This window comes from Schistocerca americana, chromosome 6, assembly GCF_021461395.2.
Source record: "Schistocerca americana isolate TAMUIC-IGC-003095 chromosome 6, iqSchAmer2.1, whole genome shotgun sequence".
In the NCBI taxonomy this organism is placed as follows: Eukaryota; Metazoa; Arthropoda; class Insecta; order Orthoptera; family Acrididae; genus Schistocerca; species Schistocerca americana.
In genome coordinates, this window is record NC_060124.1 from 32,686,889 (window position 1) to 32,708,841 (window position 21,953).

At 38.2% G+C, this 21,953-nt stretch overlaps 2 protein-coding genes across 7 annotated transcripts in view; one reads left to right on the top strand and one right to left on the bottom strand.

Annotated features, from left to right (window-relative positions):
* LOC124619304 (gastrula zinc finger protein XlCGF57.1-like) overlaps positions 1-1,299 on the bottom strand; it is a 226,718-nt gene extending 225,419 nt beyond the window's left edge. Inside the window, exon 1 of the mRNA XM_047145599.1 lies at positions 1,190-1,299. The gene's annotated coding sequence lies outside the window, so the exon portion shown is untranslated. The remainder of the gene's footprint in view (positions 1-1,189) is intronic.
* On the top strand, positions 1,263-21,053 carry LOC124619306 (vesicle transport through interaction with t-SNAREs homolog 1B). 6 transcript variants are annotated; one of them, XM_047145600.1, is made up of 4 exons: positions 1,312-1,379; positions 1,517-1,674; positions 4,059-4,186; positions 20,722-21,053. In XM_047145600.1, the coding sequence occupies exons 3-4, from the start codon at positions 4,082-4,084 to the stop codon at positions 20,965-20,967; spliced, it is 351 nt and encodes a 116-aa protein (XP_047001556.1). In that variant the 5' UTR covers positions 1,312-1,379; positions 1,517-1,674; positions 4,059-4,081; the 3' UTR covers positions 20,968-21,053. The 6 variants fall into 6 exon arrangements, with proteins under 6 accessions (XP_047001559.1, XP_047001556.1, XP_047001562.1 ...); XM_047145603.1 differs by lacking the exon at positions 1,517-1,674 and having other exon boundaries at positions 1,263-1,379; XM_047145606.1 differs by lacking the exon at positions 1,517-1,674 and having other exon boundaries at positions 1,313-1,379; positions 4,069-4,186.
* Positions 21,054-21,953: the final 900 nt, after the last annotated feature.

Sequence of the window (21,953 nt, forward strand, 5' to 3'; positions counted from 1 at the left end):
AAGTTGCCACTCACCATATAGCAGACGTGCTGAGTCGCAGATAGACACAACAAAAAGAATGTCTCAAAGCTTTCGGCCTTGGTCAACAATACACACACTATTGTTGACTAAGGTCTTACCTGCCGAAAGCTTTATTGTGACATTCTTTTTGTTGTGCCATGCCTAGCATGTCTGCTACATAGTGAGTAGCATCTTTCCTTATCATTACCTATCGCCAGGTATTTAGAAATAAGCACTAACGTTCCTGACTTTCATTTATATCAAAATGTATGATTCTTTATTAAACATAAGAATATACATGCATACTATGAGAAATCACACAGGGCATCTTTTAAATCTGTTGCCATACTGTTTTTCACAAATTAATCTTAGGTTTATTTCCGAAACTAAATATATTCTTAGAAGAAATACCAATTCTGAACTATTAAAATTGAAAGCACACGAACAGTATATAACAAATTCATTTTCACATCATCATCATTAAATTCTGAAATATAATGCAATTTCTTCCGTAATGTTTAAAATGCAATCCTGTCTTCGCCTTCTAGAGGTACCTAGCGCCATGTATTTCACTGCAAGAAAACAGGCCTTTTTTTAACTTCCTACTACTGTACTATACAGAATGTGAACAATTACAGATGAACTTATCCATAAATCGAATAAAAGATATTTTTGGAAAGAGTAGGTTTATTTCATGTTCTCTCTGTTACAGCAAGAAAGCGTGATACTAATCATCGTTTTATAAGTATTTGAAATAATTATTACGCGAGTACAACGGCATTACATCTTTAGAAAGTACGTTTACTATTTAGCAAAGCTCTCCACAGAACAATTTAAAAGCCCTTCCATGTTCCACCAGCGAATGGAATGAAATAGGTTCTCAAATACACAAATCCATGAGTTTCTCTGGGTCACACAACAGAAAAACACGTTGTATGAGAAACTTTTATCAAACGCAACACATCTTTCGTTTCAAAATAAACACTGCTTGTTTGCTAGCATCACAACTCAAACTGTCTTGAATATTGTATAACTTAAAGGCGCTGAAGGTAGGGATTATTTCTTTGGACTGGAGTTCGTTTGCTACAACCCATTTCTTTCGCGAAATGGAACTAAATGAAATTGTATAAAAATTACAACGGATGGAAATGGGCAGCACAAACATTTATTTGTTGTGCAATATACTTACAGTTCATTGTAGGTGTCAAATCTTAAATTCTAAGTGAAAATTGAAAACTCAGTTTCCACGCCCCTGATAAGTCGTCAACCTCAGCGTCACCATTACAACACAAGAAAGCTACATTTCAGGGGCGAAGATATGCATAGCGGGGAGCGTGGGGAGCTCACTGTGACACTAGATTTTGCTTTTTTGTAGACAGGTGTGGATTTAAAAATTGGCTTGCAGTTTTAGTAATGAAACATTAATTTAGTTCGTTCCAACACGCATTATAAGTGCGAGGAACAGTGATGTTCCTCAATTAAAGACGCTGTCATTCATAGAGATTATTTGTTACAGTTCTCATGAATGATTGCAGATGATTCAGTGGTGAGCAAGTACAACAAAAATATTTTGAACTGAAAATTTTCCTAATCCGGAATATGCGTTATAAGTGATGAACGGAACGGAATAAGCCTTGATGATTACATGACATGAAAATTGCTTCAATTTGAAGAGTGAGTGTTATTTATAGACTGTCAAGTTAGCGAGACGATAGACTACAGTAAACAGGTGTCAGATAATGTGAGAATTAAAAGATTTTAGACACACACACTTACATACACAGCTAGTCTGTAGAGATTCTTATGCTAGTAGACACGAATGCTTGAGAAGTCCAGTTTTACCTGTTCGTAAGAACAGTCCGCCACAAGCATTGTGTCATATTTGAAATGCTGAATTGTGTATGATACACAAAAGTTCCTTACGATGCCTTCATTTATCTATTTTCAAATATTCAAATTCGTTGTCAACGCTCACAAATATAATTCTTAGATGACCGTTCCAGTACTCAATCCGATGTACCGTTGAGTAATGTGAAGATATTAGAATAATACATTCCAAAATGTAGCTATGTATGTGTTAAGACAATTTTCGTGGAGAAAAGAGTAAAACGCTTCCCAAAAATTGCCAAGCTGTGCGCCATACAACAGCGGTCAGAACGAAAATCCATAATAATTTAATCAAGACAGTATTCAATATTCTTTGTATTACTTGTAGAAGCAGGTCATCACCAAAAGCTTTCAGTATAATTTAATACCAGGAAATTCAGCAATAAATGTAAAGAGTATTGATGTAATTTGTCCAATCTTGCCAACTTAAGGTATTTTATCATATTCCTAGGCTAGTCACTTAAAGCTGATTCTTGAAACTTTGTAAGTGAACTTGTACTGAATAGTTTGTGTCTGCCTAAAAGCATCTGGTATTTGTTCTTTTAGTGTCCCTATGATGCTCTCCTATGGGTGAAACCGTCCTGTGACAAGCCATGGTCTTTGTATACATGCAATATCCCTTGTAAATCCTATTTTGCTTAGGCCCCACACACTTTTGTATACATGCAATATCCCTTGTAAATCCTATTTTGCTTAGGCCCCACACACTTGAACAGTACTCTGTGATCGGTTGCGGAGTGCTTTGTAGACAATCTCCTTTGTAGGCTTAATTGCATTTAGCCAATATTCTACCAATAAACCAAAGTGTGCTACCTGTTTTACCTATGACAGTCTATATGAATATTTATTTTCTGGCACTGCCAGGTACACGTATGAGTTGATTAATGAAGAAGAACCCTCAAGATAGTTGACTGTGTCAAAGCTGAAACAAACACAGGGAGAATGAACTGTCAGAAGCTGCTTCTGTAGATTGTACCAACACTTAAATATCACCAATCTGCTGTGTTTTATTTGGTCATCAAAGACTGTGAATGTGCACTCTACATAACCACATAAAGAATTTACTGCTTTAAAAGCTGCTTCTGCTTTCTCAGTCTTCAGTGTTTCTGTTGTTTACCTACACCTGCTTGGATAATATTCTTATATACAGAAGTTGTTTTCATCTTTTGCTGGCATATCAGCAATAAACTTCTTTTACTTATATGTTTTAAGCTCCAGTCTTCAATAAGTTATAGATTCACTAGGTAAAAATACATTTTTGTTTCATTTTTAATTTGAGTGAGCCATAACATCCAGAAGTTTGCCTAAAACCAGACTATTAGAGACCTGTATACTGGATTACACGTTCAGTTTTTAATTGTCAGACAATCTGGATAGATTGCTAGCCACTAAACAGAAGAGGTGCTGAGAGAAAGACAGACAGAATAGGAAAGGATGATTACTTCTTGTACTCAGCTATGTATAGCCCTTTTCTACATTTTTCTCTACTGCTCACCATCTCTTCCACTTTCTGAATAGTGACAATCCTCAAATAGATTCTCTCTCCATTGGAAATTTTGTTTTTGGTTCTTGTTGCATAAACCCCAGATCATGTTAAACCAAGTTTTATGATTTATTTATACATTTGTGTCATTTAACAGGTATACAACTGATGTAATGTAATGGGCATGTTTGTAAACTTTTTGTCCCTTCTGAGAAAATAGTGTGTATTACATTGTATATTATATTTGCTTTCTTTGTTAATGTTTCTGCTGTTGAATATATCAGATAAGCTAGACTCATATTTAAGAAGAATGCAGCTGTAAGCCCTACCTAACACTTCTGGTATAGACCTACAATTTCCTGAAAACCCCATAACAAAATCCAGATTGGTTCGTCAGATAAGGCCGTAACTCAGTCTTTTCACCATGATTGCCAAGTTAATAGATTGCTCTGTCTCTAACATCAACAGAATGCGAACTCGTAACTATGCTCCTCCTCCTCCTCATCATCATCATCATCATCATCATCATCATCATTTTTCTCCTCCCTGGAAAGTAACTTCAACCACTTATCAATACATTTTAAATGTTAAACTGTTGATGTAACAATGCTACTGTGACTAAAAGTCTAGCTTTGTATAATTAATTAATGAAAGACAGGAAGAACATAGATTTATTATTGTTTTTTAGTTTGTTATAGAACACCTTAAAATATGGTGTCTTGGGCAGGAAACATTCAGGATGATCCAGTTCGACGCACGGTTTTGGAAGGGCATGCGGCACTGGAACGAACAGCGGACAGTTTGGCACGTTCCCAGGTGAATGAATGTAAACTCATGTCTGGTACTTAATTGAAGTTAAAAGAGCAATACACCCATTCCATGTATGGAGTTTCCAATGTAATAGGAGGCACAATAGGCTGGATTTCTGATAGGTGGTGCAATATTGTCTAATTATATTATTACATATATACATTATGGTTCCGACCTTGGTTATCTGCTGTCATGCCATTCCTGCATTTTGAAATAGATGCCTTAAATTTTGATCCTTATCTGTAGTCATACTATAGGCATACTTTACTCTGAAAGCCAGCAACTCTTCTTTATTTTTTTGTGTATGCCTGTGGGCGACTCAGTGCTTCAGCTGTTTGATGAGTGATCTCCTTTACTCCTGAAGTATTTACATACCCCAAAACTTTCTTCTTCTTCTTCTTCTTCTTCTTCTTCTCCTCCTCCTCCTCCTCCTCCTCCTCCTCCCTCTCCCTCCCTCCCTCCCCCCTCCCTCCCCCCCTCCCTCCCTCCCTCTCTCTCCCTCCGTCCTCTCCCCCTCCTGCCCCCTCCCTCCCTCTCCCTCCCCCTCACTGCCTCCCTCCCTCCCTCTGTGTGTGTGTGTGTGTGTGTGTGTGTGTGTGTGTGTGTGTGTGTGTGTGTGTGTGTGTGTGTGATATTTCACTATAAAGCCCTGTATTTTTTTAAAAAAAAGTAAGTTATGACAGTCATATACATTTCTGCATATTACCTCATCATATTGCATTATTTCTGGGTTTCCTATTAATATATTACCTTTGTAGACAAGTTTTTGTTTTCATACTTCACATCTAGCTTCTCCCAATTTCAGCAAGTTGCTCTTTCTTCTGTCCACTAAGGTTTCTCTGCAGTCTAATGTAAGTTCTCTGTTACACAATCCAAACAGTAAATAATCATTACTTATCAATTTAATATGTTTGCATAATGTATGAAACAATAAATAATGCTTCTGTTGGTTTTGTACTCAAACTGTCCCCAATTTGTATGTTTTTCAGTGGTTTCCTTTGGTTGTAAGTATTTGTTTGTATGTGTGGGGGAGGGGGAGCGCAAAACAGCTAATTATAAAAAAAAACCTGTTGGGTTGGGAAGACCTAATTGTAAATATATGTTAGATTTTTCTTTCTAGTTCAGAACAGTAGCATACATAATTTTTTTTCTGAAATACACATCATTTTTCATATAGCTACATCATGCCAAAAAGTTTCTATATTCGCTAGAATAGAAGTTAATTGACAGTTATAATTTATAAAATGTATGCGATCATGTTAAATATTGTATAACTGGTGATTCATCATAACCTCAAGATAGTGGGTTCTAAAGTGAAATGTGACAATAAATAAAATGTGATGTATCAAGCAAATAGTTTTGACAACTCATTGGCTAGTAAGAGTTCTGTTTGAGAATTTCGTTTTGCAAGTAGTGGGATAGAGAAAGAATGGTGTAATCACAACAATATAAGTTTGAATTTTCCACGACATTGATCAAAGTAGAAAGGAAGAAAATCTCTATCAGACAGAAATTTTCCATACAGTAAGTTAGAAATATCTGAATCATGTCAGCAGATTTTTTCAATTTGATTCTTTAGTTTCAGTGTAGGTAACAGCAATGGGGTTATCACAGGAAGTAAGTTCTGCTGACGAAACCCTACATTACAGAATGTCTTTTATTTTCTCTCTCTCTCTCTCTCTCTCTCTCTCTCTTACTCTTACTCTCTCTCTTATTATTTTTACAAGTGTCGTGAAAAAGTTTGTCGTTGGGTTGGAAGTATATGTCACTTGAATTTGGTTGAGATATGTCGTCTAGCAATAACATGTGCCTGTTAATATGGACATTATGTAAATAGCCACCATACATGAGACTCAGTTTTTTTTTTATTGAATGGCGCATGACATGATCACTATAAAATTTATTTCAGTCAATGATCACAAATACTGTAGTGGCTGTATCGGTTTCAACCTTCTGGTCATTACCAGCGGCCTATTAATATAGCTTTGCTGATAGCTGCATCAAAATGTTCTAGGAGTCAACGGTAGGAGCCTCAATGAAATGTTGACTCATAGCATGTTACGATGCAGCCATCAGCAAAGCAATATTTATAGGCTATTGATAATGACTAGATAGTTAAAACCATTACAAACAGTTAATTATTTTATGAGCATTAACTGAAAACAAAAATTATAGTGAAAAGTAATGTGCTCACTGATGCTCCCAGTCAATAAAATGGCAAATATGAACTTGACATGATGGCAGCTGTTCTTTCATATCAATGAGAGTTACTGGGACAAGGCAATGAATCACTCATTTGTTTTTGTAGGTGGATGTATTATTCCTCTAAAAAAAATGAGAATGTTCAGTAAGAAGAGAAAAGTAACTAACTAACAAAGTAAATGAGACACTGGTGTTAAGGGTAGATGCTGGGAATGATATAGGATGGGAATTTCATGGTCATGTCACTTGTCCATCCAAAACATTGAAAATGAAAATGTGCAAAAAAGTAGGTCACCAGCTGATTATTACCACAGATGGCAAATTTCCATGGCAGGGCTGTACAATGTAATTGCATCCTGCACCAATTTTTCAGCAATGGACATAATATTGTAGAAAAGTAGTGGAAGGTACGTACTTGCATGTACGATAAACACTATTATTACATTATTAGTTTTACTCTTTTTTTATGTCAGGACTTACTTTCTGGATGAGCCTCATATAAACTATTTGTGTATTTGACTGTTTTATTACATGCTTTACTGCAAATTCTTTTGAATCGGAGGTGAGAGTACTTCATTGCATCCATTTGTGACTGTGTATAACCTTCAGATCTTTTTCTGTCTGTAAAAAAATCTGATGCTGAGAGATATGTACCAATCAGTGCATCAATTTACCTCCTCACAGAATAATTATATCTGTCTATTAATTCAACACTAGCAGCATTATTAGAAGTAGATAATTAAGTTGTGTACGGTGACCTCACAAGCTTTGCAAAAATGCTCTTGAACAAGTGAAATTTATGTAGTCTTAGTTGAATTGAAGTTGTAGAGAAATGCATTATTTGTTTGTAGATGATAGGTGGCACAATAACAGTTATTCACTTCTACTCCCTGTGTTCTGAAAGAGCTGCAGTTGTGTGCTGGTTTTGTTAAAAAACTATGAATTAAAGTCTTGCCCACTCAAAAACAAATGTAATAATTCATCCAATACCGCTTAGACATGATGCACAAGGTCTAAATGGAAAAATCATAGCTGCAAACCACATTATATTAGAAAAAATCAACACTGCTACAGGCATGTGTAGGAAAAGATTATCTGTGAATTTTGAAATAAAATGCCTGAAAAGAAATGAATATACAACTCATGGTTTACATCTAAACAAATAAGGAAAGATTCGCATTTGTAATAGGCTTGCTTCTTTCATACACATGGCGAAAACTGAAAAACCAAGTATCTGTACAAGAAAAAAAGCATACACAAATGGACAATCTGATAGAAAGTGCCAGTCTCAAACTGAAAGTGCCACCCACGAGAAAACAGACCATTATGGACCATTTTATGACAAAAAATAGGCCCAATGAAAGTCATAACAACACATTTACTAGGTCAAATTTCAAGCCATCTAATCAAGGCAGTTGTTAATGGACAGATGGGTGAAAAAGGACAGAAAAAAGTGAAAATTGGGAAAATTTTGACAGAAGAAAGGCAGGAACCCACAAACGGTGAACCAACAAGCCACACAGTAAATGACGGATCCCTGGAAAAAATAAGTGGTCAAGCAAGAAATGATACCCTCCATGTCCCTAATTTTAAATTACTCCATCAAAATGTTCAGTCACTCCCAAATAATCTAAATGAAATAGAAATAATATTAAATGATCTAAATGATATTTATGTACTATGCTTTACAGAACACTGGCTCAAACAAGATATGTTAGAGCAAACATACCTTCCTCAGTTCAAACTTGCAAGCATGTTTTGTTGGAAAATATTGAGTCATGAGGGTACGTGTGTGTGTGTGTGTGTGTGTGTGTGTGTGTGTGTGTGTGTGTGTGTATGTATGTATGTATGTATATAATGTTAAATAAAATATTGAATTCACTAGTGTAACCAAATACCATAAACTGTCCTGTGAAAAAGATATAGAACTAACAAGGCAAAATACAGGTATTATTTGTGTATACAGGTCATCAGATGGAGATAAAAAAGTGTTTTACAATAACATGGAGGAACTCTTGTAAGAAATTCACTCTCCCAAGAAAAATATAATTATATTTCTCAACATCCAATAAATTCAGAGATGACATTATAAATTTACTGCAATTGTTCAACATCAGTCCAACAGTAACGGAACCAACTCGAGAAACACCTACTTCTGCAACTATTATTGATCAATCTTGATAAATACGTGCAAATATGCCTATAACACACAAGTTGAAAACATGGGTTTTAGCGATCACTATGCTCAAATTCTTGCAATGAATGTTTCAGGACACCAAATTCCCAGTCGAACACAACACACTGTGAGGAATTTCAGTATAAAAAATGTGGAATATTTTTGTTCTCTCCAAGAGGGTGAAAGTTGGAAAGATGTACACTCCTGGAAATTGAAATAAGAACACCGTGAATTCATTGTCCCAGGAAGGGGAAACTTTATTGACACATTCCTTGGGTCAGATACATCACATGATCACACTGACAGAACCACAGGCACATAGACACAGGCAACAGATCATGCACAATGTCGGCACTAGTACAGTGTATATCCACCTTTCGCAGCAATGCAGGCTGCTATTCTTCCATGGAGACGATCGTAGAGATGCTGGATGTAGTCCTGTGGAACGGCTTGCCATGCCATTTCCACCTGGCGCCTCAGTTGGACCAGCGTTCGTGCTGGACGTGCAGACCGCATGAGACGACGCTTCATCCAGTCCCAAACATGCTCAATGGGGGACAGATCCTGAGATCTTGCTGGCCAGGGTAGTTGACTTACACCTTCTAGAGCACGTTGGGTGGCACGGGATACATGCGGACGTGCATTGTCCTGTTGGAACAGCAAGTTCCCTTGCCGGTCTAGGAATGGTAGAACGATGGGTTCGATGACGGTTTAGATGTACCGTGCACTATTCAGTGTCCCCTCGACGATCACCAGTGGTGTACGGCCAGTGTAGGAGATCGCTCCCCACACCATGATGCCGGGTGTTGGCCCTGTATGCCTCGGTTGTATGCAGTCCTGATTGTGGCGCTCACCTGCACGGCGCCAAACACGCATACGACCATTATTGGCACCAAGGCAGAAGCGACTCTCATCGCTGAAGACGACACGTCTGCATTCGTCCCTCCATTCACGCCTGTCGCGACACCACTGGAGGCGGGCTGCACGATGTTGGGGCGTGAGCGGAAGACGGCCTAACGGTGTGCGGGACCGTAGCCCAGCTTCATGGAGACGGTTGCGAATGGTCCTCGCCGATACCCCAGGAGCAACAGTGTCCCTAATTTGGTGGGAAGTGGCGGTGCGGTCCCCTACGGCACTGCGTAGGATCCTACGGTCTTGGCGTGCATCCGTGCGTCGCTACGGTCCGGTCCCAGGTCGACGGGCACGTGCACCTTCCGCCGACCACTGGCGACAACATCGATGTACTGTGGAGACCTCACGCCCCACGTGTTGAGCAATTCGGCGGTACGTCCACCCGGCCTCCCGCATGCCCACTATACGCCCTCGCTCAAAGTCCGTCAACTGCACATACGGTTCACGTCCACGCTGTCGCGGCATGCTACCAGTGTTAAAGACTGCGATGGAGCTCCGTATGCCACGGCAAACTGGCTGACACTGACGGCGGCGGTGCACAAATGCTGCGCAGCTAGCGCCATTCGACGGCCAACACCGCGGTTCCTGGTGTGTCCGCTGTGTCGTGCGTGTGATCATTGCTTGTACGGCCCTCTCGCAGTGTCCGGAGCAAGTATGGTGGGTCTGACACACCAGTGTCAATGTGTTCTTTTTTCCATTTCCAGGAGTGTATATGACTGTAATGAGACCAATGAGAAATATAAGTCTATGGCTACATTCAAACATTTTTTTGAAATAGCTTTTCCCAAGAAAACAACTATGTTAAACTCTACTCAAAAAACAAACAAGTGGATTACAAAAGGGATAAGGATATCATGTCAAAATAAAAGGAGATTGTATGAGTACTCCAAGCATAATACCAGCCCTGACTTTATTGCATATTTCAAAAGATACAAAAGAATACTAACATGAGTTATTTCAGAAGCAAAAAAACTAGAAAATAACAAAATATTGTGTGATTCCAAGAATAAAACTAAAGCAACCTGGCAAATTATAAGGAAAGAAATTGGTACCAGGCCAATTGATCACAGTAATAAAGAGCTGATTATGAATAAAAATAAACTTACTGACCCCAGACATGTTGCTAGTGCTTTCAACAATTATTTCTCAAATGTAGCACAACAGTTAATAAATACACACCATGACAAACAGCCAACCAGTCACTCAGATCAAAAAATTCATTCAAACACATTCTTCTTGTATCCAGCAACACCTGAGGAACTGTCAAGAATCCTCACAGAATTACCTAATAAATATTCAGTGCGTGTTGATGAGATACCAGATGCTATTATCAAAGCTAGTGCAACATTTATTGTGGAAACACTAACAGACATAGTAAATTCATTGTTTGAGAATGGGGAAAAGAAGGGTGCAAAAAGTGATATTGATAATTATAGACCAGTTTCAGTTTTGTCAGACTTCAGCAAAATTATGGAAAAAATGCTCCTTAGAAGATTAACAGTTTTCTTAAATAAAGAGAGGCTGATAAGTGACTCCCAACATGGGTTCAGAGCTGGAAAATCAACTCAGTCAGCAATTTTTGCCTTCTTAAATGAAGTATAAAAAGCAGTGGATCATAAACAAACAACGTGTATCTGGGATATTTCTGGATCTAAGTAAAGCCTTTGATGTAATTGATCATGGCATTCTCATGTGTAAATTAAGTAATTATGGAATTAGAGGCCAATCTGAAAAGTGGATCCAGTCGTACCTCAGTTATCGTCAGAAGATTACAGAAATAAAACACAAAAATAGTGAAACACAAAAAATTTCTTGTTTTTACAGTGATGAGCAGGAAATCAAGTATGGAGTCCCACAAGGCTCAGTTCTAGGATCTGTCCTATTTCTGCTGTATGTAAATGACTTGGCTAGTAAAATACATGATGGAACCACTGTACTATTCGCAGATGACACTAATATTCCAATTAAATCACAGAATGAGGAAAATTTGCAGGAGGCTGCAGTATCAGTTATGTGTACCTTAACACACTGGTTCAATGCCAATAGGTTCATCATAAATTCTGAAAAAATTGTGGCAGTTAACTTCCATACCACACAAAACCTGCATCCTGCAAGCCCTGTTTTCAGTATTGAAGGAAAAAATGTGTTGAAGGTCAGTCAAACAAAATTTCTAGGTGCACATGTTCAGGCAGATCTGAAGTGGGAGGTACACCTAAGCAATTTAAAAAAAGAGGCTGAATTCATTAGCTTATGCTGTTAAGATCCTCACTCAAAATACAAGCTGCTCATCAGTGCTGGCAATGTATCATTGCAGTATAGAGTCACTACTTATGTATGGAATAATTTTTTGAGGGAATTCCACAAATACTACAAAAACATTTAAAATACAGAAAAAGAGGATTTCTGTAGACTCTTTTTTAAAACTCTGAAAATATTGCCACTGCCTTGCTTGTATATATATGAAATACTAATTTTCACAAAAGGGAGCATCTTAAAAAAGGAAAATCTCTTCAAACCCAACTAAGATATATACACATATGAAACTAGACAGAAGATGAACCTACACAGGAACACAATAAGTACAAACTTATGCAAAAGAGGAGTGTATCATTCTGGAGCTATGTTATATAACCATATGCCTTCTTACCTGAAATGCATACCAACATTAAATGCATTTAAAATAAAGTTAAAATAGTTCTTGCTTGACCACTGCTTTTATTCTTTGTCTGAGTTTATGGAACATTATAATAAGTAAACCTCATTTACCAAATTTCACTAATTGCCAGTTCATAATATAGTTTACATTGTGCTTGTCATGTCATCTCACTTAATAACTGCTATTATCACATGTAGAAGCAATGTAGTACACCAACCTACATTATTATGCATTTTTATATTGTCAACAATGTAGTCAAAATGACTACTGTATTGTAAACTAACTAGGTTTACCACTGTTCTATATCAAATGTACAAACAATGTACAAAACTGATTCTTGGACCAATAAATAAACAAATATGAAAGGGGCAATAGTGGTCATCTTTGCATCTAAGTTGCTTGATGTCTGTGATTGTAGATATAAGAGTTGCTGATTCTGATTTACAAACTTGTGTGTGTGTGTGTGTGTGTGTGTGTGTGTGTGTGTGTGTGTGTGTGTGTGTAATGGACACTATTGAACATGGCAGCTGAGAACAATCTTTTAAAATAACTCAGATTCTCGACTCACAGTATCATCAATTCAGAATTGTATTATAGGAATAGTTGTCAAAGGACTTTCTCCTACCTGTGAATTGTCATAAAAAACAGAAATTATTTGCCCTGTAATCCTTTTATTGGTGTAGCTGCCACAGCATTGAGAGCATGATTATAATGAATTCCAAATTATGACTCGTTGTGCTAACAGCTTTGATTATCGCCCTCTTTCCAAGCTAACATTGTATCACTGTGCATCCCCATCTTTTGTACAGATTGCCATTACATATCATTCTTTTCCATTATGTATGGGAAAAATTATTGGTCAGATTTGATGTATTGCAGTGTAATAAAGCATATCAAAAACTGATTGTTTTTGTTGTTATATTTTGCCTAAGTAAGCTATATTTTTCTGAGTAACATTATTCTTTGCTATAGAGGGAGTTGCTTATGAGCATATTTAGTTCACCTTGATATTTAGCTTTTCTAATCATCTAGCACTAAATATAAGTGGTAAGTGATCAAAGATTTTAGCGGTAGCATTAATAATCCCATGTTTGAACTGAAGTCAAATTTAATAAAAAGTAATGAATGCCATCTTTTTCCTGTAGTATTGTAATTTTTGGAGTCATTTGTCCCTTCCAAACACTGATTTTTTACAACAGATTTCACAAGAGAAAGCATGAGCTGTTGTGCTTTCGTTAAGTATTTTAACTCTTTAAACAGTAGTTTACAAGATAATTGGGGAAGAGCACCATGTGTATTCCTGTGGTACACTTTTGTACAATGAAAACTTTCTTTTTCAAAGATGGGCAGAATGATTAGATGGGCAGAATGAGAACTATCTGCTGAACTAGCTGCAGTTGGTAGCAGTAAAACATCCTTTTATATTTTTAAACACCACTACTGCATAGTTTCGATTGTAGAGTCGAAACTATGCAGTAATGGCTAGTGCATCAGATAGTTATCATTCTGCCCATCTTTGAAAAAGAAAGTTTTCATTGTGCAAAAGTGTGCCACAGAAATACATGTGGAAGCAACAGCAACACAATTAAGATGATAAAGTCACCATTATGTTCTTCGCCATACATGCTAGTAGCACCTAGTTGGAAAAAAAAGTTTCTCCACTCCCGCCCCCCACCCCTCCACCCCCACCCCCACCCCCACCTCTCTCTCTCTCTCTCTCTCTCTCTCTCTCTCTCTTTCTCTTTGAGTGAGTGGGAGATATTAGCCAGAATTTTTGTGACATTATGATGAGAGCTTTACAAATCTGGTTCCTTAATGGCTAAGTAACCACCGGCAGGATTGCAGTTCATTGCCCACCACTAAGACTTTGTGTTTGCTCTTTTGATTTTCAATGTCATATTTGTTTTAACTACTTTTGAGGCATTATTTAACAACCATTAATTTATTTAAACTAAGTACTTTTGGCACTGTCCTATACCATTGTTTTTAATCATCCTTCATTATGTAAATGATGGCCACTAACCAAGCACAACTTGTGCCATTGCTTGGCACTTACAGTTAGCTGTCCATTCATATTAGATCACTAAGACGATCACTATCGCAACCAGCACGCTGCGCAGTGCAGTTATTGTTTACTTTTGTGTGCTGCCTCTTCACTGCAAGCCTGTGCACACACAGGTTTTCTCCATGATTTGGTGAGAGTGACTGTCTAATAACGCCTGGTTAGGTGTTTCGTGCCCATAGATATGGAAAGTCGATTCTAGTAGTTATGTGTTTTAGAAAGAATTTTTATAAAAAATTATTTACCTTACCAGGCTTCTGGTTTTATATTTGACATTGTGATTAAGCTCCATTAGTGGTTACTTTTTGATAAGTGTGGTTTATTCTGTCTATGGCAAGTTCTTTTTATAAATTATTTAAGGTAATAGTTAACAAAGATTGAGGTAGATTTTTGGTTACCGCTTTATGTAATACATACATTATTGTTAATAACACAACTCTCACACACGTCCACTGTCTCTGGCCATCGAGGCTCAAATGCGAGCAATTACAAAAAAATGGTTCAAATGGCTCTGAGCACTATGGGACTTAACTACTGAGGTCATCAGTCCCCTAGAACTTAGAACTACTTAAACCTAACTAACCTAAGGACATCACACACATCCATGCCCGAGGCAGGATTTGAACCTGCGACCGTAGCGGTCACGCGGTTCCAAACTGACGCGCTTAGAACCTCACGGCCACATCGGCCAGCGAGCAATTACACATGATGGGAGAAGCAATCTGGGTGGTGGGGTTGAGGAGGAGGCTGGGGTGTGGAGAGGGAGGGATAGCGAGGTAGGGGTGGGGGACGGTAAAGTGCTGCTCGTGGGAGCATATAGGGACGTGGTGGGGAGAGGGAGCAGAAAAGGAGAAAACTAAGAGACTGTGGTTATTCTGTAGGATAGAAGGCTGTGTAGTGCTGGAGTGGGAACAGGGAAGGGTATAGGTGGGTGAAGGATGGTGACTAATGAAGGTTGAGACCAGGAAGGTTACAGGAACATGGGATGTATTGCAGGTAGAGCTCCCACTTGCGCTACTTAGAAAAGATGATGTTGATAGGAAGGATCCTTTGAAGCAGTCATTAAAGTGAAGAATGTTTTGTTGGGCAGCATGCTCAACAACTGGGTTGTTGCTTGTCATGCCCAAGTAGAATGCAGCACAGTGATTGCAGCTTAGCTTGTAGATCACATGGTTGTTTTCATAGGTAGCCCTGTCTTTGATGGGATAGGTGATGCTTGTGATCAGACTGGAGTAGGTGGTGGTGGGAGGATGTGTAGGACAGGCTACACATCTAGATCTAATACTGCCTCCTACTTCTTCCCCCTCTCACCTGTATCACTGATTCAGTTTCTACAATGTGCTGAAATGTGACCAGTTTCTTCTGAAAACCAATACGGTAAATGTAGTTGCCCCTCATTCATCAGTTCCAGCCAATAACAATTAAAATAAAACTACTATTAATGAAGGACATCAGTCCCCAGCTCCCTACACCTACCACCAAATCAAACTTTGAATCAGTGTTTTTTTTTTATATAAACTAACATTAGGAACATGATTAAATAACAGCATATATAAGGCATGGTCCCACTAATAAATACTCCTCTCTGATGGAGGCCCCTTCCAGCAGTGCCTGGAATTTAGTCTATTCAGCATCATGACACTGTGGTCACATACCCAGAAATGTTATATTGAAGGTGATGCTGGCCCCGGAAGCCTATGCTCAAAAATAAAAACTTATTTCATTAACAGTGATAATGTGAGTGAACAAAATTAGTCTTACTACAGTGTAACTCACACATGGAAACATCTGAAAATGCCATTTTCTGGTCTGTGTGTCTTGTAAATTGTTCACAGAAGCCTAGAATACCATTTACTCCCATGAAGAAAGTTGCCTTCAAATAATCTGGATTCACTGAGAAGATCACCAATAATGATGTGGTGATTTTATGACATTCATAGGCGTTGTGAGAACAGGAATTGATATGTTAAAACCTGTCACTCCACCGAGCGAGGTGGCGCAGTGGTTAGACATTGGACTCGCATTCGGGAGGACGACGGTTCAATCCCGCGTCCGGCCATTCTGATTTAGGTTTTCCGTGATTTCCCTAAATCACTCCAGGCAAATGCCGGGATGGTTCCTTTGAAAGGGCACGGCCGACTTCCTTCCCCGTCCTTCCCTAATCCAATGAGACCGATGACCTCGGTGTCTGGTCTCCTTCCCCAAACAACCCCCCCCCCCCCCCCCCCTGTCACTCCTTTCATCACCATGTACACTTGAATGCCCTACGACATCAATGCCTCAGTGCTCTTGAACTGGGGAGTTTTCCAGATTGTGAGATATTTCGGACAGTGATATGCTACCATCTTCGGGCAGTACCAATGACCAAATATTTTCCTGTAACCACTGGCCTGTACATCTACTCTCTCCTGCAGTTGTGGGCACAATCCTTGGGCACTAACGCATTTGAAACACTACTCTGGCAGGGAAGCAAGTCTTGGTGGCGGGCATGATGCGAAATTATCTTCCCCACTTGCTGACACTGACATGTGCATTGCGTAAGCTCAAAGCTGACTTCTTTATGTAACTATCAAATGGTCTCCTTATTTATAAGCCCACAGTGTAGCCCAATCCAAGCCAATTTCTTTGAACCACATTCCTAAAATGTAAATAACTGTTTTAACCTTTGTTCCATTATAATGCATTCTTTGACTTTTGGAGACTCAGTGTCTTCAACAACAACTGACTTTGATGGTTATTGTTTATCCATGTGGTGCTTGCCCCGCATTCTTGTACACTGCAGACTATCTCGCATTTACACATTTTCTAATAGTAGAACAGACTGCAATAGACTCCCAGTCCTCTGTTGCTCCATTTCACAGAACCCACAAAAGTTTTGATATTGGGTGACAGGTGGACTTAAGACAAGATATTGTGTTTCCAGAGAATTCTTCGAATTTTAGGTGAAGTGTTTCTGACGAAAGGGACAAACAGTTGCACAATAGGTTTTTCTTCTTCCTCTCCTGGATCCTGTGTCATTTGCTCCTTTGCACATTTGATTTACAGCTCTTGTCAAAGTTTTTCCTGTCTGCAGTTGTTTAGCTCTGTTGGTAGGCTGTCTTTCCTGTAGATTTCACGGGTCCTCTGTGCAATTGTGCTTAGGGCACATTTACTTTGTGAGGGCAGATGACAGCTGGAGAACGTTAGTGTAAATCTGTGTTGGCTTTTGTTCAATGTTTTGTTTTAGTGTCATCTGGTCTTCACTTAATAAGCCACCGTCTTGGTTGCAGTTTCAGAGGTAGCAAATGGTCTTGTAGGTAATCTCATCCACATGGATATATGAAAGGTGTATCGTGCATGTATTGGAAAAGCCTAGAAAGCTTGCATTGCACTAACTCAAGAAATTCCACGTCAAACATGTATTAAATGCATTGGCTTCGATTGATGGTGGTTGGGCAGTCCATCGGTATTTCATCAGTCTGTTCGTAATAATTTATATGAAATGGCAAGTGGGTTAGCCTGATGATGAATTCAGAGTTGTCATTGACGGCCCAAAGTTCTTTCCGAAGATCCACTTAGAGGTTCTGTCAAAACAAATCCATGATAAATCTTGCCGTGAGCTCTATGTTGTGCTGAGTCAGTGGTTTTGTGGCAGCTAGAGAAAATGCACTAAATAGTTGTGCTGAATTTTTCCAGCAAAGAATTAATTGTGGCTTTAGTTTTGCAAGCCCATTCTTTGCTTTCCGTACATTATGCACAATGGAATGAAGTGGAATATCTTCTTTATGGACTTATGAAGTTGTGTAGAAGAGGCAGCTGCTCATGCATATTGATGTAAAATGCCTGGGCAGATGCCCAAAATTCATAAATGCTCGGGCATTTATGCATTTTAAAGATCAATTGATAATCAGTGCTTATAAAAAATTTTAAACTGATATTTTGAATTGGAATAGGTGTTTTGCAACACTGTTTCTGCAGTGGTTGGATAACCATTTTGAAAAAGCTGCTTGAGAGTTCAGGAAGAGTTATTAGGGGAAATAAATTGGACAATAAATAAAATTAAACTTTTTAATGACATAAATTCTTGGGGCAGTACATAATTTTTAAAAAAAAAAAAAAAAAAAAAAAAAAAAAAAAAAAAAAAAAAAAAAAAAAAAAAAAAAAAAAACACTTAAGTTTGAAAGTAATTCTTGAAATAAAGCATAATTTATATTAAGTAGGTAGACTGTAGTTAGTACTTTTACTTATACTACTGCAAAAAAATTACAGGAAAAAATAATTTATCTGTAATGATTTTAATTAGGGATGAGTCATGTGCTGATTCCAATTCCACAAGTCCAAAAATTGCCAGTTCTGTAGGAATTGACTAGTATCGGAATCGAACGATTCTAGTGTCTTTGGGATCAATTCTTTGTTATTAAATATTTTCTATGTTGATGTTCTCATTTTATCATCATAGCAGGGCAGTTATACAAAAGTAGATAAAGGAGCAGAATAGAAAACTAGATCTGTCTCAAATGTCACTATATCTGACAATAAAACACACTCTTTTTTCACTGGAAACAATTTAACATTTAAGAATATATTTACTATCAAGAAACACATGCCAGTTGTTTAATACATTCAGGAATGATTTTGCTATCAATAACCATTCTTCAGTAATATTCAGAGAGTTTACAGAGATTATAAAGTGTGTTACATTACAAAGCGATGACTTAAGGACTACACAGCTGTGTGTGTGTGTGGGGGGGGGGGGGGGGGGGGGAGAGAGAACTGGTAAAAATAAAAAGAACAATATAAAAGCTGAGCAACGATCACTAACATGAGTCCTTTATTCGTACAGCAAGTAATAAAGCAATGAATGATATATGTGAGTTTAAATGTAAACATTTACTAACTCCTGATATTGGGAGTATCGTGCCATTACTTGTTTTAATTGGTAAATTATACATTCTAACAGTAAAATTTTAAAAAGTATTTTTGTTGTAAATGCTCGGATTTTTGACATTTAAAACTGCTTTGGGCAAATACCCATTTATAAATGTCCTGCCTACTGGGCACTAGGCCAGCCCACATCAGTACCCATGAGTTATATATTTTCATAGTATTGTCATTGGAAGTATTCCAGACAAGTTAAGTGATCTTCCTCTTTGGTTGTTAAGCACTGTAGGAACAGTTTGTGTATTTTCTGCTCATATTCTTGTAGTGGTAACAGGACTGTTGGATTCTCTTTATCTGCTGGGAGGATGATTGTCTCGAAGGCATATAAGCACTTTCCTCTCCACCTTGGAAACTGTTTCGTGCAGTATTGCTTCTCCCGTGTCATGTGGAAGAGTGAGGGCAATTATAAGTTTTCCTTCACTCATTATGGCAGGCTTGCCTGTTCCACACAGCTCATGGTGAGTATCACCAGCACTGTATCCTTTCATATTGAGAAATATCTTACCAGATTTTACAGTGAGGCAGTTGTTTAATTACAGACTTAATTTTATACACTAGTATATGAAAGCAATCAAATTGTAGGTTAATGTCATTGACAAAGAGCATTCCTGACAGTCATTGCATTGGGTTATCTGGTATAATTGCTGTGGCAGTTAATCTTTACAGCAAGGTTCCGCTTAACATTTTGTAAGTGCTTAGTAACTTTGTCATGTGAGTCACATAATCTGCTCTTTTCTATCTCATCCTGTACCTCTCTATTACATCACTGCAACCAGTTTTGAACCTGACAATCACTGGGACTGTGTAGTGCTGTTGAAACCAAATTTTCATTAAATGACCCTCTGTTCCTGTAGTATTTTTACACATTCTCTTTATGGTCAAGAAGTGCTTTATAAGCCAGTCGAAGTGCCTTAGAGAGAGAGAGAGATATTGATTTATAGGAGAACAGATGTAACTACAGTTTTCATGAGTAATGCATTCCGGCCCATATATCATAATTATACAATAAAATTGTTGCAGAATTTGTTGATTATCACAGTAACCTGTCTTTATCAAAATCTGAAGTTAATGTTCTGGTAGCATGCTTGTCACTGATTATCATTGTGATTATTACACACTTGGTGGGGTAGCACAGTTATTAGCACCCTGGGCTCACATTCAGCAGGACGGCTGTTCAAAACCCCTCCGGCCATCCTGACTTAGGTTTTCCATGATTTCCCTAAATTGCTTAAGGCAAAGGCAGGGGTGGATCCTTCAAAAGGGCACAGCTGCTTTCCTTCTCTATCCCTCACTAAGCTGAGCCTGTGGTCCCTCTCTAATGGGCTCGTTGTTGATGAGACATTAAACACTAATCGCATTAATCTCCTCCTCCATGTTTATTACAACTTAATGCTGATGAACACTGAGAAGTGAGTGTTACAGTTGTTGTATTTGTGTATGTTGATTTCATTGCATGAGATGCAGAGCCTGGGAAATAAGGCTGGAAACTTGAGGCTTTAATTTGGCTTATGTTATAGAGAAGTTGTGGGATTTTTTTTCAATTAGATTCTGATATTGTATGTTTTTGAAACATGTTTTAATATCTGACTGACACTGTACTTATATTTATGCAGGCAATTGCAGCTGAAACTGAGACACTAGGAGGAGAAGTGATCGCTGAGCTGGGGGAGCAGAGGGAGAGTTTGTTGAGAAGTAAGAGGAGGCTGGCAGAAACAGATGATGAACTGACACGGTCTAGATCATTAATGCACAAAATAGCATGTCATGCTATAAAAAATAAGGCAATTCTTATCATACTGATTGTGCTTGAAGTTGCCATTATTTCTAGTATTGTATATATGAAATGGTTTAGGAAGTAGTTCCTGATCATTTGGTCTCTGCCACCAAGAATGTGAATGCAGTTTTGTATAAGATTTTGATATGAATAATAATCAATTTTTTTCCATTTTCATGCAGTTGTCATGTATTGTATTTGTATAAATAAGTGAAACCCATAAGTTTCACTACTTTTATTTTTAATAAGCTCAGTGAAGCAATGAAACTGTGAGATATTGAAGTAAAAATTATTTATTTAAAAGTACCCTCTCTCTTCATATACATTATTGTTCCAGACCTATTTTGTATGGTGAATTGCGTTAGGTAAAATATCGATTTTGTATGTACATATTACTAACTTTTTCCCTTGACTGCTGCTGAGTGGCATCTCCATGAACTATTGTGCTTGTATATTAATTCTGCTGTTCAATATATGTGTATGGAAAGTAGAATTGATAATCACACTCTTATTATGGATAACTGCAAACAAGCTTATTGCATTCAGAAAATGAAATTAAATATTAAGTAACCAGAATCAGACAGGACCAGGAACGACTCAAGAAACTGTAGAACTGGCTGACTGAACAAGGCCATTGGCAGTGAAAAATCTGAGTGTAACAGGTAACAGCTGCGAAATAGACAACAAAGATGGCACGCGAGAATTACAAATCCAGTATAGTGAATCCTATGATTAAGACAACAATATGTAGTGATAGTGATAACATGAGCATAGTGGAATCACAACTGAAGAGTGACCTGCTGCACTGCTAGGTTTACATGGTGATCATTGGCGCTGATAGGCCGCCAATACGGGTGTGGCCCTAGAGCCAGCACTTTTGGTGGCAACACCAGTGCCCACATGTGTAGCAGTTCTATCTTGTGGCTGTCATTGCGGGCCATGTCTTCCAGCTGCCTTCAAACTCACTGGACTGGGATACCAGACCACTCCCCCCAAAATGGGCACATATGGCTGGAAGTGCAGTGGATGATTCTTTGGAAAACAAAGGTGGCATGGCTGGTGGGATGAACC